Source organism: Leptopilina heterotoma, unplaced genomic scaffold (genome assembly GCF_015476425.1).
Source record: "Leptopilina heterotoma isolate Lh14 unplaced genomic scaffold, ASM1547642v1 Lhet_22, whole genome shotgun sequence".
NCBI lineage: Eukaryota > Metazoa > Arthropoda > Insecta > Hymenoptera > Figitidae > Leptopilina > Leptopilina heterotoma.
This window is the reverse complement of record NW_025110937.1, coordinates 837,866-853,158: the sequence shown is the minus strand read 5'-3', so window position 1 is coordinate 853,158 and position 15,293 is coordinate 837,866. Positions and strand designations below refer to the sequence as shown.

General features: G+C 30.5%; 1 protein-coding gene across 4 annotated transcripts in view; it reads right to left on the bottom strand.

Annotated features, from left to right (window-relative positions):
• Nucleotides 1-15,293, bottom strand: part of LOC122502045 (ankyrin repeat domain-containing protein 6) — a 208,774-nt gene that overhangs the window by 82,419 nt on the left and 111,062 nt on the right. For all 4 annotated transcript variants that reach the window (XM_043611913.1, XM_043611914.1, XM_043611915.1 and 1 more), the window contains 2 exons: nt 5,013-5,118; nt 4,368-4,466 (listed from right to left, as the gene is read on the bottom strand). In XM_043611913.1, the coding sequence (XP_043467848.1) occupies nt 4,368-4,466; nt 5,013-5,105 (192 nt within the window). In that variant the 5' untranslated portion in view covers nt 5,106-5,118. The remainder of the gene's footprint in view (nt 1-4,367; nt 4,467-5,012; nt 5,119-15,293) is intronic.

Sequence of the window (15,293 nt, the reverse complement as noted above, 5' to 3'; positions counted from 1 at the left end):
TCTCTCTCGACCCCTTGCGCTTTGGAATTATGCAGAGCTAAAAGACAAAGCGGTCCCTCTTCTGCAACAAGCGTCGGTCTTTTCGCAAATTATGTACAGCCTCCGACGTCCATAGAAATATCAACGACAATATACTGCTCTTTCGAATCTTTCTCTCTCTCTCTCTCTCTTGGAAAGCGTTGCCACTGAAAGTCCACACGTTCATCTTTCAAACAATGTAATTCCTGGTACAGTTTGTATCATTCGTTGAGGGTGAAAAGAAATTCTTTCATAAAATATCGTTTCCCATCAATGCATTCACGTTTACTTCAGGATAACTGCGATTGGAAATAATTAACTTCAAGCGACTTGGAACTGTTATTTCTTTTGCGGAGAATTATCCAGACGAGGAATGTTACAAAACTCAAGTGTTAGGAGCTTCACAAATTATTACTGCTATTTTAGGTTCTGAAAGTTCAGGAATTTGGGGTACAACTAACTAGAGTGACGGAACTAGCCCTAAAGTACCTGAACCATCAGCAAAATTCACAAATCTGTTTTAAATTTTTACTACTTTAACAAAATTTCAAAAATAGCGGAAAAATTGTATCATATTTATGATATTACTGCTATTTTAGGTGCAAAAAAAAAAATAGTAAAAAAATAAAAAAAAAATAAATAAATAAAAAAAAATAGTAGCATAAATAGCAGAGTATTGGCAATATTTCGGTTATTTTAGGTATTGCAGATTCAGGAACATAAAGTGCAAGTAACTAGAGTGAGAAAACTAGTTCTAGAGTACCTAAACCTAAACTATAGCAATGTTGCCAACTCTGCTTAAATATCTAGCAGTAACATACTTTGAAATTTAGCTACAACATTAAAGCAAACTTTTGTAACAAACTTTCAAAAATAGTGTCAAAGTTGCTACAAGTTTAAATGCTGTGTAAGGAAGGAAACCTTAATAAAAAAAAAGTAGTTGGAGTGACACGAGTCTAGAGTCACATGATACCCTTTCATTAAAGAAGTGAAGTGAAAATGAGTAAAAGAACAGCTAACAGTGTAATGAGTATTACTGACATTAATCCAACAGCATCCTTAACTCGTCGCTGCACTTATTTATGAAGCACACTGTAAGAATGAAACGTTTCTACTCCAAAAGGAGTCAGTGGCAACTTATATATATATATATATAAAAATAAATTGCGCCTGATTTATTAGCGAAGGCCATAGCAGGTGTTATGCCTTGTAACGTATATGACAGTCCTTCCAGATTAGGAGATGACACCTATCAAGAGATCGAGGGCGAGGAAAGAACTACAACGATGAGATGAGCTCTGCTAATTTAAGTTTGCAGACCAACGATCCTGGTGACCTTAAATAAAAGTGTGTTTATATATATAGTATACCTCCCTCTGGTTAAATGTAGCCAAACGTGTTTTTACTGCTCTGCAACGTAGCCAAGAGAGAAAGAGAGAGAGAAAGCCCACAAAAGAAGATTGGCTGTCGGTCACTGGCGGGAATGGTTGCATTGTACGCTCAATGTCGATGTTGATACTAAAGTCCTTTAGGCGAGATTCTCCTCGGAGATAATAGAAGATGAGCCTGATTGCTCTTTGGGATTCTTCCCCTCATTGTTCACGATTTAAACAATATTCGCCAGTACTTTGAACAAGTATCACGACTTCATTGCAGGAACATCATTGATGTTATATACCATATATAAAAGGTGCAGATTTAAAGATGCTGCAAAAATAAGTTTTGATTTCATTGCTGATACTAAAGAGGGTATCGAGATACATTCTCAGATATTGTTCCTTCGTATAATCGAGATTTATCGATGGCACTGTGTGTATGAATATCTAACTGTTTCAGTCTGCTTCTCTCTCTCTCTCTCTTATACTTCAACTCTGCTTCTTTCAAGCAGAAACAGATTTTTTGAAAACTTTACTACAGAATAGAAAATAACCACATTCGAAAATTAGTAATTACCGATTTCTTTTTGCCGATCAAGAGTTAATAATTGTTGGGAGGAAAATTAAGAAGGAAGTTTTCTGACAACTGGTTGTCAATAATGGTTTTATTTGTCGCGATTATCACCGCGTTTCCAGAGCATCATAAGCAATAAATATGCGCCAAATTGTAGAGCAAGTAATGTCTTCCGCTAGGTCAATTGCGAACATCTGTAATTATACTCTGCAATTATATGGTTGCCGTTCATTATTCACGGTATCAAATAATATACTACTGCGCATCCTGACAAGTGGAACCACTCCCACACTATATATGACTTATCGATCAATTTTGGTGACTGATAATATTTTTTTCTGAATCTATACTCGACTCGACGAATAAACACCTTAGCGCTGATTTAATCTTCGAGAAAACAAACAGTACTCAGACTCAAGAATAAAAACATTACTTAAATGACAAAAGGCAACGAACTTTACAGGAAATGTTACTAGAGTTTCGAATCTAGTAAATCTAATTAGAAAAGTATACTAGAATTACAAGACTTGGAACTGGAATAATTAAGTTAATAAAGGTTTCAAGGTTAAACTCTAATTAAAAAGTTACTAGAGTTACAACGCTAATAAGTTTAATTGAAAAGTTATTATAGTTACAGAACTGTTATGGCTAATAAAGAAGTTACTAGAGTTTCAAGACTAAAACCTCTAATCAAAATTTTACTAGAGTTACCAGACTTGGAACCCTAATAATAAAGTTACTAGAATTTCAAGTCTAAAAACTTTAATAATTAAATTACTAGAGTGTCTGGTCTAGAAACCCTAAAAATTCAGTTACTGCAGTGACAAGATTCAAAAGTCTGTTAATAAAAGTTGTGCTACAGTTTAAGAATTGTTGATCTAATAATTTTATTACTGGTACTTAACTAAAAAGTTACTAAAATTACAAGACTAAATATACTGATATCTAATAATAAAGTTGCTAGAGTTAATGGAACGACAAGACTATAAAATCTAATAAAAAATTACTAGAATTTCAAGCCTAAAAATTCTAATAATAAAATTACTAGAGTTCCATGTCTAGAAATTCTAATAATTAAGTTACTAGAGTTTCAAGCCTAGAAATTTTAATAATTAAGTGACTAGAGTTTCAAGCCTAAAAATTCTAACAATTAAGTTACTAGAGTATCTAGACCAAAAATGTTAATTATTAATTTACTAGAGTTTCAAGATTAAAAATTCTAATAATTAAATTACTAGAGTTTCTGAACCAAACATTAATTATTAATTTACTAGAGTTTTAAGTCTAGAAATTCTAATAATTAAGTTGCTAGAGTTTCAAGACTAAAAATTCTAATAATTAAGTTACTAGAGTTTCAAGCCGAGAAATTTTAATAATTAAGTTACTAGAGTTTTAAGCCTAAAAATTGTAATTATAATATCACTAGAGTTTCATGTCTATAAATTCTAATAATTAAGTTACAAAAGTTTCAAATCTAGAAACCCTAATAAATAATTAAGTTACTAGAGTTTTAAGTCTAGAAACTCTTATAATTTAATTACTAGAGTTATAATTCTAGAAAATAATAATAATAAATAAAAAATTCATCGAATAAGACCAATTAGAAAATTAGTCACGATAGGTATATACTTTCTCGCCTACAATATAAGAATGCAAAAACCTTTTTAAGGAATTCAATCCATATGTCATTAAAATTTCTCCTGTGTCAATAAACGCGTAAATAGAATTTCAATTTATAAATAGAATTCTCGAATATATAAATAGTTTAGTTAGACACAATCTCTTTGATTTTACACGTCATTTGTTTTAATTAGCAGCTATTTATACCGTGACGTTCGATTCATTAACTTCTAGTATTCCCGTAAATACTGAATTTACATAAACTTACTACACGTCCACATGGCACTAATTAAGATATTCCAGAAGCCCCCAGGAAAATTTATTAATGAAACAAAATTCTATATGTGATGTTGGAAAATGCAACTTTTATTCATTCGTTATCAGATATGACTAGAAATCAGGTTTTCGATTAATACCCCTCCTGTATATAAATATATCACTTCAAAAGCAAAGAGAGTAAGAGAAATCAAGTTTGCCTTTTCATCATCAAAAAGTAGATTTTTATATTTTTATTCTTTTTTTTATTATTTCACCGCTATAAACAGTTCTGTTTTTTTCCAAAGGAGAGAAAAAGGTTATTTAATGATAGAGTAAGAAAATTCTTGACGCGATGAATACTCCTAATACATCAACTAGATGTTAATTATTGCTTCGAGCAAAAGAGGGATATTACAATTCAATGTCTCGGTGCGGTATTTATACGATATATATTATTGCTGCGCGATTTTAACGAATATAGTTTTTCATTGTAAAAATGAAGTTTACAAAGAATTACTTACATTGTCAGGTTGATTAATGTCCACGCCGTGGAGAATAAGTGTATCGCAAGTCTCCACTTGACCAGCTGCTGCGGCCAATAATAGTGGACTGCGACCGTGCTTTAAAAAAAAAATAAAATTCTACTTTTCGAACGAGTCTTTAAAAAATTTAATACTAAATTTATAATTTGTAAGGTAATTCTCTTTTCAATTTAATTTATAATTTGAGGTGGAATTTAAATTTCTTTTGTTAATTTACAAAAAGTTAGAAAAGATTCGAAAAGTTTTTTGTAAGGTTAGAGAATTCCGCAAAATGCGCATGCGTGGTTTTTATTTGCCCATGCGCAGTGAGCGGCAAACAAAGGAGCATGCGCAGTGGAAAATTTACCCAAATTGCGCATGCGTGATTTATATTAGCTCATGCGCAGTATGATTCTAGTAATAATACGTTAAAATTATTCATTAAATTGGTATAATTAATAGCTTTGCGGCTGGCGAATAAATTTTAATTCAAAAGCACGTTCAATAGCGCGTGAAATAAGAGTTTACGGAACATTAAGTTTTTGTAGTTTTTGAAGAGATTATTCTATCAGATGTGTACGACAGGTTGTTACTGGGGGATTACCTTTCCTAATAACATGTGCGAATTGAACGAGCAAAACTCACCTCATCCGGAAGGGGTTTGACGCCATCATCGAGAAGGCGAGCGAGACGCGTGGCATCACCACGAGCAGACGCCTCGCGCACCTTTTCTGCCATTCCGGTCAAGCATCTGCAGACAGAAAAAAAACATTCAACTTATTTTACAACTCATTTAAAATGAATAAAAAAAATATTTTATAAAATTTCGTTCTATAAACAGATTATTACAAAACAATTACAAAAAAATACAAACAGAAGAGAACAATTACAAACAAAAAAGTAAGAAAGCAATTACAAACAAAAAGCATAAAAAAAGTAAGGAAATGATTACAATCAAAAATGAAAAAAGCAATTACAAACAGATAATTCTCTCTCGATTAATAAAAATTAGCTAAAAAGTGAAATTCCTTTCGATGAAAATTTCCAATAGTTTCTCATTCTATAATTAGTATTACAAGCGCGCGCAATTTTTTTTTCCTCCACAAACATTGAATCAACATTCCAGGCATGAAGCACAACGCAACAAGGGAACTCATATACATGAGAAAAAGAATTTGAAAAGTGAATTCGTCTTTTGTCAAATTAACATTACACCAAATCGTATTCACAAGACGAAAACCCATCTTCATTAAAGAAGAGCAAAAGAACATGGAGCTGTAAAGGTACAATGATACATGACGCTATTGTTCGATGAGACAATGGTCTCACTTTTGTGCGTTGAAGAAATAGTAACTTAAGTGCGATGAATTCTACCTTTTTGGTCTATAAACAATAATATGCCGCATATTAATTACAGGGAAACATTTTTCAAATACTCTCAACAAACTAATTTTGTATAATATGAAATACCTACTCCTATATATATATAAGTTGAGATTTAATTTTTCTTTATATAGATAAGAAGAAAGTAAAAAATAAATGCAAATACATTTTAAAGCAATATATTTGTATTTATAAATAGTAACTGCAAATTTGTGCAAATAACTTGAATGATTTCTTTCTTTTTTCAATGCTGTCTACACTTTTCTCGTTAAGTACTGTGCACATAGAGACTATTACAGAGGAAGCGCTAATTGCTGAGAACTTACATCGTGTAGGCACGAGAGATTCCTCCCTCGGCGTGTCCGTACATATCCAATAGCACGTCTGCTCTTCTAAGAGGCATGTTTGATATTCTTGAATATTTCAGCTATTTAATAGATATTGTTTTTTTTGGTATTTGCGAGCGAAAGTAGGGGGAAAAATTGTAAATTAATTGTATTACTAAAAATGTTGGTAAAATTTAGGTAAAGTAAAGTCTAATGATCACCTATCGGCGATCATTAGACTTAACTTTACCTAAATTTTACACAATTAGGAATATTTTTTTCAAACTAAATCTGCATTGACATTAAATCTGTATTGATACTCCTCCCTAAGAAACAAAAATTAATTTTCCTCCCTCAGACACGAATTCATTATTAGTTCCTTCTTCTTTGCAAGAAAATTATTATTCGTTATTTTTTAAAGCACTTTAATCAATTTTAGTTCCTCCCTTACGCATTAGAAATATAAATCCACTGACTCTAATAATTAAGTTACTAGAAGTTTCAAAATTAAAAGTTACTACAGTTAAAGGTCTAATAACTTTAATTAAAAAGTTACTAGAGTTCCAGAACTAAGAACTCTAATAATTAAGTTACTAGAGTTTCAAGTCTAATAGCTCTATTCAAAATGTTACTAGACATACGAAACTTGGAACCCTAATAGAAAAGTTACTAGGGCTTCAAGTGTCGAAACCCTAATAGTTAAGTTACTAGAGTTTCATGTTTAGAAATTCTAATAACTAAGTTACTAGAGTTTCAAGACTAGAAAGTCTAATAATTAAGTTACTAGAGATTCAAGACTAAAAATTTTAATAATTAAGTTACTAGAGTTTTAAGTCTGTGAACTCTAATAATATAGTTACTAGAATTTCAAGCTTAAAAATTCTAATAATTAAATTACTAAAGTTTCAAACCTAGAAACCCTAATAATAAAGTTACTAGAATTTCAAGTCTACAAAATCTAGTTCGTTAAGTTACTAGAGTTTCGACCTTAGAAAATAATGATTAATGTCTACAAACCGCAATAATTCATAAAAGTTACTAGATATACAAGCTTAGAAACTCTAATAATTTAATTACTAGAGTTTCAAGTCATTAAACCCTAATAATTAAGTTACTAGAGTTTCATGTCTAGAAATTATAATAATTAAATTCCAACAGTTTCTGGTTTAGAAAATTTAATAATTAAGTTACTAGAGTTTCAAGACTCGAAACCCTAATAATTAAGTTACTAGACTATCAAGCTTAAAAATTCTAATAATTAAGTTACTAGACTTTCAAGCTTAAAAATTCTAATAATAAAGTTACTAGAGTTTCTGGTCCAGAAATTTTAATAATTCTGATACTAGAGTTTCTGGCCTAACAATTTTATTAATTAAGTTACTAGAGTTTTAAACCTAGAAATTCTAATAATTATGTTACTAGAGTTCCAAACTTAAAAGTTTTAATAATAAATTTACTAGAGTTTCAAACCTAGAAATTCTAATATTTAAATTACTAGAGTTTAAAGCCAATAAATTCATATAATTAAGTTACTAGAGTTTTAAGCCTAGAAATTCTAATAACAAATTACTAGAGTTACAAGAGTAGGAAATTCTAATAATTAAGTTACTAAAGATTTGAAGTATGAAGGTTACTATAGTTAAATGGCTAATGACTTTAATTAAAAAGTTTCTAAAGTTATAAGGCTAGAAACTTTAATAATTAAGTGAGTAGGGATTTGAAGTCTAAAAGTTACTAAAGTTAAAAGGTTAATAACTCTAATTTAAAAGTTACTAGAATTACAGAACTGTTATGGCTAATATAAGTGTTACCAGAGTTCTAAGGCTAATAACTTTTAATTAAAAATTTACTAGAGTTATAAGACTAAGAACTCTAATAATTTAGTTACTAGAGTTTCAAGCCGTATACTCCAATAATTAAGTTACTAGAGTTTCCTCTAATTTAAAAGTTACTGAAGTTATAATAAATATATCAGACTGACAAAAAAATCAAAGACTAGTAAAAAAATTACTAGAGTTTTAAGACTAAATACTTTAAATAACAAAATTAACGCAATCCGATAACTGATAAGATTTCAGATAAAGATCTTTATTTACTTCTTCCCTTTTTTTGTAATTCCCTCAGAAAAATAAAGAATGAAGAACATGAAAATTCAAGTATAAAATAGCGTCCGTTTTAAATGCACTCGTATCGATAGTGTAATTTGTTCGTAGTATTTAGGGAAATATATCTAAAAAGAAATGCGCGCATACCAGTCGCGTGGAGATTGGAATAAGAAATCTTTTAATTAGAGATCATGGGGGACAGAATGTCTTTTACGTTCACGGGCCGATTTGCACTGGCATCGCAAGGCATTCCTTCCGCGATCGCGACCCACAAGAAACCATCCTTTCATGCGTAAAAAAAAAAGTCGCCGAACAAAAGCGTTCAATTAAAGCATCCGTTCGCCACGAGAGGCGGTTCCGGTTGAGAAATCAAATCGACGTGACTTCTGACACTGTAAAGATCACAGTTACGTCAACTAAAATTCTTCATTAACCAATTTTTAATCTTCTTTTATCCTTTTTAGCCTTTTTATCCTGTTTATCCTTTTTTCATCCTTTTTTAATCCTTCTTCTATCCTTTTTTCATCTTTGATAAAACCGTTTATTTTTCCCCGTATTTTATTACAATATTTTTTCAACATCATTAGATGAGGATAATCATTATAAAAGAAGTCCAGCGTCTGATACTTTGTTGATTCGTTATTATATAGAAATGGCTTTATCAAAAAATTCATGAAAAATACCACGTTGAAAACGAGTCGGTCACGAGCGTTGGTAGAATCGAAGGAAGTAAGATCATTTTTCATCATGACGACGAGGTTGGTTTCTCGTTTTTTATCAGTCACGTGATAGGCCGTTAGTGAGGGAGAAAAAAAAATAAAACTTAACTGGCACTTTTTCTTACGACCCGGCTCGTTATAATCGAACCTTTATTTACCACACAACAGTCATGTTTTTAATAAAATGTAGGGGAAAAAAATTAATTCCATAGTTTATACAATTTTTTTTCCATTGCAATGGGCGGTTCTTGAAAATTTACCGAGGAGCGGTCTCACTATGCGACAATTGCTTTATCAAAACAGAATTTTTAAATAACTTTTAATTAAAATACTTAATAGCATTAAAACACTTAATAACACTTTGTAACATTTAGAGACGCTTAATGAAACTTATATAGTATTATAATAATTTTATTACGATAATAAAAATAAATACGTTCAAATACCATTTAATTTTAATTCAAATACCAATTTTTAGTCAGTAATTTTACATTTTTCACTCTAGTTTTACTAAACATTTACTGATTCAAATTTTTATCACTATAATGTACACATGTTGGTTATTGCTCTCTTTTTAGTTTTACATTCTTTTTGGAATTTTTCTTCAAAATAAGGAGAAGATTGATGAGAGCTTGATGTTGCAAAATGCAAAAGAGGAAACAAAAATTGACTCAGAAATATAAGAACGAACACAGGCGAATAAGATAATGTTCTAAGTATGACTGACAATTATAATGATTCTGCAATCTCTTTAAGCAAAAGACGCACCCTATCCGGTAGCCATTTTTAGTTGCTCGAGAAGTATATCATCATCATTTTTTTTTCTTATTGATTACGTCATTTGGTTTTATTTTTAAATATCCAAAGATTTTTTTTGTCTTCTTAGGATTTAAAAATTGACGCCCGATTTTAAATAACGAAAATTTAGTTATTATAAAATAGTTAGAAATTAAAACGAGTTTAAAAGAGAAAAAAATTCAATGACTTTGAAATAAATTAAACCGTTCATTAGAGAGAATAATTGTCATTTTCTTCCCTTTGTTTTCGTCATTAGTGTCTCGTTTCGTTGGCTTTTTCATGACTTGAAACGACTCAAGACTTACTTAAGAAACCATCTCAAGTTTCTTGTAGCACAACATAAAAATTATAAAATTTCTCCTATAACTATTTTTTTAAAAATCAAACTGCGATTAATGAAAAATTCAAATCGTAAATCAGATAGTCATAAATTTCTATTGCGCATATATTCCTGGTTTTCTATGAATTACAATTAGCCTAAAAGGAATAAAATAATTTTTTGTTTGGTATTTTAGTAGTAAAAAAAAATGTAGTAGACGCGTTTTTTGCGGAAAGCATAAATAACATGAATGATTTCTTTTAAAGTGACGTAACATTATATATAGTACGCAGGCTCATTTCTCTTGTGCGAAGATATTTTATACGATGTGTTTGTATCCTCCTTTAATCAAGATTCTTAATTAATTTCGATTCGTCCTACCCGCTGAGTTATATGCCGTGAATTTCTCTCCGCTTTGAGAGTTGAAATCCGCTTCAGGTGCGGTTCACAAATGCATCCCCCAAAGAAGTTGTAATAGTCTCTTAAACGTTTTCGCTTACAAGTATACTGTATAAACAATGTTCGAAATTTTTCTTCGACGATTTATTACATCTTCTTTATCCGTTTTGATAACACTCGAATTTTTTTCACTGTACTTTTTTACTATCTTGGTAGTTTTTCACTATACTCATGGTACAATTGCGATCTGAACTATATATCATAGATATTTGCTTTTTGTGTAGAAAGTACAGCAGATTAGAATTGATTAGAATTATTTTGAAATTTTAACCATTTGGAGCAACCTCCGAATCATTATCTAAACTATTAGAATATTATCTAAACTATTCTAAACCCTGGAATATTTCTACAAGTTCCCTGGAATGTTGTACTAAAACATATGTTCCAGAACACATGTCACATTTTTTCTCCTTTTGAAAACATTACACATTACATTCTCTCTAATAAAACTGCAGTGTGAAATTATTTCATAATTATACGTCTAGAAAATTATCCTCAATACTATTATAAAGAATAAGTGAGAATAATGCGGAACGGACAATGATTAAAGTACAATATTGTTACACGCCCTTAAGAGAAAGGCGCACTAAGAAAAACGAGAAAAAAGAAATTAAATTTTTGAAAATTATTTTTTCTACGCACAAGGTGTAATCTAATGTTTGATTTCTTTTTGCCCCAAACAAGAATACATATATATGCGCAATTTACGTTTTATCTCCCCGAGAATAAAGTATATACCATGAGTCCATTACTTGTGCGACGATAACTCGTATACTGGGCAATAAGGATGAGTGCATGTTTTAAGTACTGAGAATGCGTGCGTTTACGCATATATATTCTTAGAAACCTTTATGTATAAGCGGTAAAACGAGAGAGGGGCACTTTTTTCACTAAAGTGGGATAAAGGCACCAGTGGAAAATAAATGAATAATTGCTGGATATTTATTATTAGCTCCTGGTTACCAATTCCATCGATTTTCATTTTTAAATTCTGGTTTAAAACAAGTTTTCACATTCCAATAAATTTTATAGCCAAAATTTTTCTACTTGTTCTGTTTGTATGATGGCTTGGCAGAACAGAAGAGTAATTTAAAAATTCAATCATTTTAATTCGAAAATTAATTTTCCTTATTAACTCTAGAAAAGGAAAAAAAGGGAGTGAAATAGAAAAATATCGGATTAGATAAAGTAATATATTTTTCTGGTATAGCTCTTAAATTGACATTAACTCGAGAAATAACATCCTTTAGGAACGTTCGCCGATGATGATAACGCGATAAAATGGCACTTTGCCAATTTATCAGAATATACGTGAAAACTTAATGGTACAACTATTAAGATAGCAGCAATATACCAGCAGTGTTATAAGTGAAATGTTTTAATTACTTGACACGCCCTTTTAATGCATTTGCTTTTATAGACAACTTTCGTTGATGATATTGGTGCCATTTGTGGTATTTGTGAATGTTGGGAAAATTGTAAATGTTGTGAAAATGGTAAATGTGAAAATGGTAAATGTTGTGAAAATTGTGATCGTTATGAACATTCTGAACATTCGGACCATTATTAAAGTTGTGAAAACTGTAAACTTTGGATAAGCACTTGAATGTACACTTCCGATATAAATGTTGGTATTTAACATCGTAAGCATCCTACGCTCTCGGAAGCACCTATTACGTATATATAACCTATCTTGTACATGTAGGTAAATCTCCTTTAGCTGAGAAAACGAGCAGCCAACATGTATAAAGCTGACCTCCAGAACTACAATATATCTTGATTGGTTTTGTATATAAGTCGTAATACGTGCTCGTCGGGAATATTACAACCACGTTCACGCATCTACGTGATCGACCATTTGGTAGCGAATTCTATCCTAATAGTCAAATATTTCAGGGGAAATAAATAAATAATAAATTTTATTACTTGAATAAATTCCAAAAAGGTAGAACGGTTGTTCGGTTGTTCCAAAAATAAGCTGCACAACAAACACTAAAATTTCGAATATTATAATAATGGTAGCTTTATGATAGTATTTTTTGTGTATGGTAGTATCTACTAGTGCTACTAGATCATGATTTCTCATAGTAATTGTTGTTTTGAATTGAAAAAAGGCAGTACTAATGTTTGGTACATACTTCTTAAAACAAATGCTACCATTAGTTTACCATCATGTATATAAAATTCAAAATTAATCTTCAATACTTCTAAGCGATATTAGGTTGTACCTAATTCCTACTGGTTGTTCTGCTAATGGTAATTATTAAACCACTCAAAAATAAATCCAAAAAAGCCAGAACCTTAGTACTGCTTTTTTCGATGTTCAGTACATCCGAAAATAAATCATTCGGAGATTGCTCCTGGTTAAAATTTCAAAATTACAATCTGTAACGTCTAGTAATTATTTTCAAAAACAAGTTTCTGAACCATTATATACATTTTCAAACCTAGTATTACAATTTTTGTTTTATAACATAATCTAAATGGAGTGAAAAAATATTTATTTTTCCATACGATTATGATGCATTGCGTAATTTTCCTTTGCATAGAAAATAATATATGCTCATACTTTCAACATTATATGGTTATTGACATAGGTATCTCTAGTTTAGAAACTGGTATCGCCTATTGAGTATCAATTTCCGGGTACAAATACATACACACTAAACATCATTCACTAATGTCTTTCTAATGACTAAGCCGCTATTGATCGATCAATCGATTCAGATCCCTCTCGATCTTTCTTTCTTTTTTCCCTCTCAATCTCCATCTATTATAATAATCTTCATAAATCATCATCGTTTTAATTAAATCTGTAGCTAGGCTGAGAGGAAAGGAAATATATTTTCCCTAACAAACTTTTTTAGCCATGGGAGTAAAATTAGTGTCTTGATATAGACACTATTTTTTACTGGAGAAAACATAGTGTCTTTATTTTTAGGTTTTTTGTCCTCTAAAAAATAGTGATCTGTATCAAGACACAGGGGAAAATAGTAGGAAAGCTTTAATATCGTATTGGTATTTTCTTTTTTGTTATTATTGTGCACATAATCATTGGTTGGTGAGAGCATCAGAAATTCTCAAGGACGGTAGACGCGCCTTTTTTTCTATTTAAGAATGCAATTCGACGTGAGGTATGCACACGAATGAACCGTACATTTATCTTCCGGTCCTTCGTATGATATATTCCTTCTTTGTATCATCTATCACTGAAGCGTCTAATCATTACCCTAGTAGAAATTTGTCGTGGCATGACTAGATTTATTCAAGTTACTGTACAGTTTTAGTCATGGAAGTTTAATCTAGCTTAACTGGCGAATTACTAGACAGCTACTGCATAACACTGTTAAAGAAAATATAAAGTTGAACTTGATTATTACTGCATAGAAGTCCTGTACAGTTATTTTCATGGCACTGTCGAGGCGTTCCGAGAAATGATGTTCCAAAGTTTGTCGTGGCGTTAGCGCTACCGCCAGTTTCAGTAACTAAACAGTTGTGTATTGACATTTTCGAAATATTTTCTATAAAATAAATCTTTTGGTTTTACAGTTTATAGTTTTTATAATTTTAATTTTGTTCTTTTATTTTACTGTTGACAACTAAATAACAAATTTTTTAAATTATTTAATATTAAAATTTTGATTTAATAATAAAAATTTCTTTTCAATCAAAATTTATTTTTAATGAAAATTCCTTTAGAAAAAAAAAATTTTTTTAAAATTCGCTTCAATTAATTGAGTTAATTAAAATAACTAATTTTTTAAATTCAGAAGACAATTTCTTTTCAAGATTATATACTCTTATTATATGTATAAATATTAATTTAACAAACCTGTTACATACAAAAAGTTAGAATTGGTCCAATAAAGTGAGGTTATGTTTTACATTGATGAATTGACGTTGACATATGTATAGCTCTCCGATCTGAATAACAGAACTGTCTATAATTAATGACAGTAGACAGTAACAATTTATTACTAATTCCTTACGGAAAAAATAGACATAATTCTAGTTACACCCGCGAATTATTTCTTTCAGTGTATACTCTGATGTATTTATGGAAAATGTCTACACAACACTGTTCAGTTGCTGGACTGACGGTAGCGCTAACGCCACGACAAACTTTGAAACATAATTTCACGAAACGCCTAGACAGTACCATGAGAATAACTGGACAGACAGAACTTCTATACAGTAATAATCAATAAGTTCAACTTTAGAGTGTTATGCAGTAGCTGTCCAGTAATTCGCCAGTTGAGCTAGAAAAGATGAAAAAGGGAACTGCTTTACCTGCCGGTAGAGTATGGTTCTTATTTTTCCGGAATCGTCCATCGACTAGAACGGCCGTGATGCGTAAAGCGTGCGTTTAGGTATTTCGTCCCAGTGTGACCCGAGTTCGCTCCCCGAAACCGCTAGATATTTTTCGTTTGAACTGAATTAATTCTTCATATTAGGGTTTACTTATAAGTTTGTAGTGTGATAAAATAATAATATTTATTTCAGTGTTGTGCTTAATTAAAGGAAAAAGTGAATGTTGTTTAATGTAAAAAAATGACATGTGTTCAAGAATCAGTAATTTTTATATTTTTTTTTAATTATGTAGTTATTTAAAAATAATTTTACAGATAATTTATTATAAATCATTTATTATACGGAACAATAGATACACCAACAGTAAAAATATAGTTTCGTAAAATTTTAATTTATTTAATTTGTTGACAAAAAAATTTAACGTTATATTTTCAAATTTGTACGTGTTTAATACGTAACGTCAATATAAAGAAAGTTTTGACATTTCCAAGTGAATTATTTTGTAT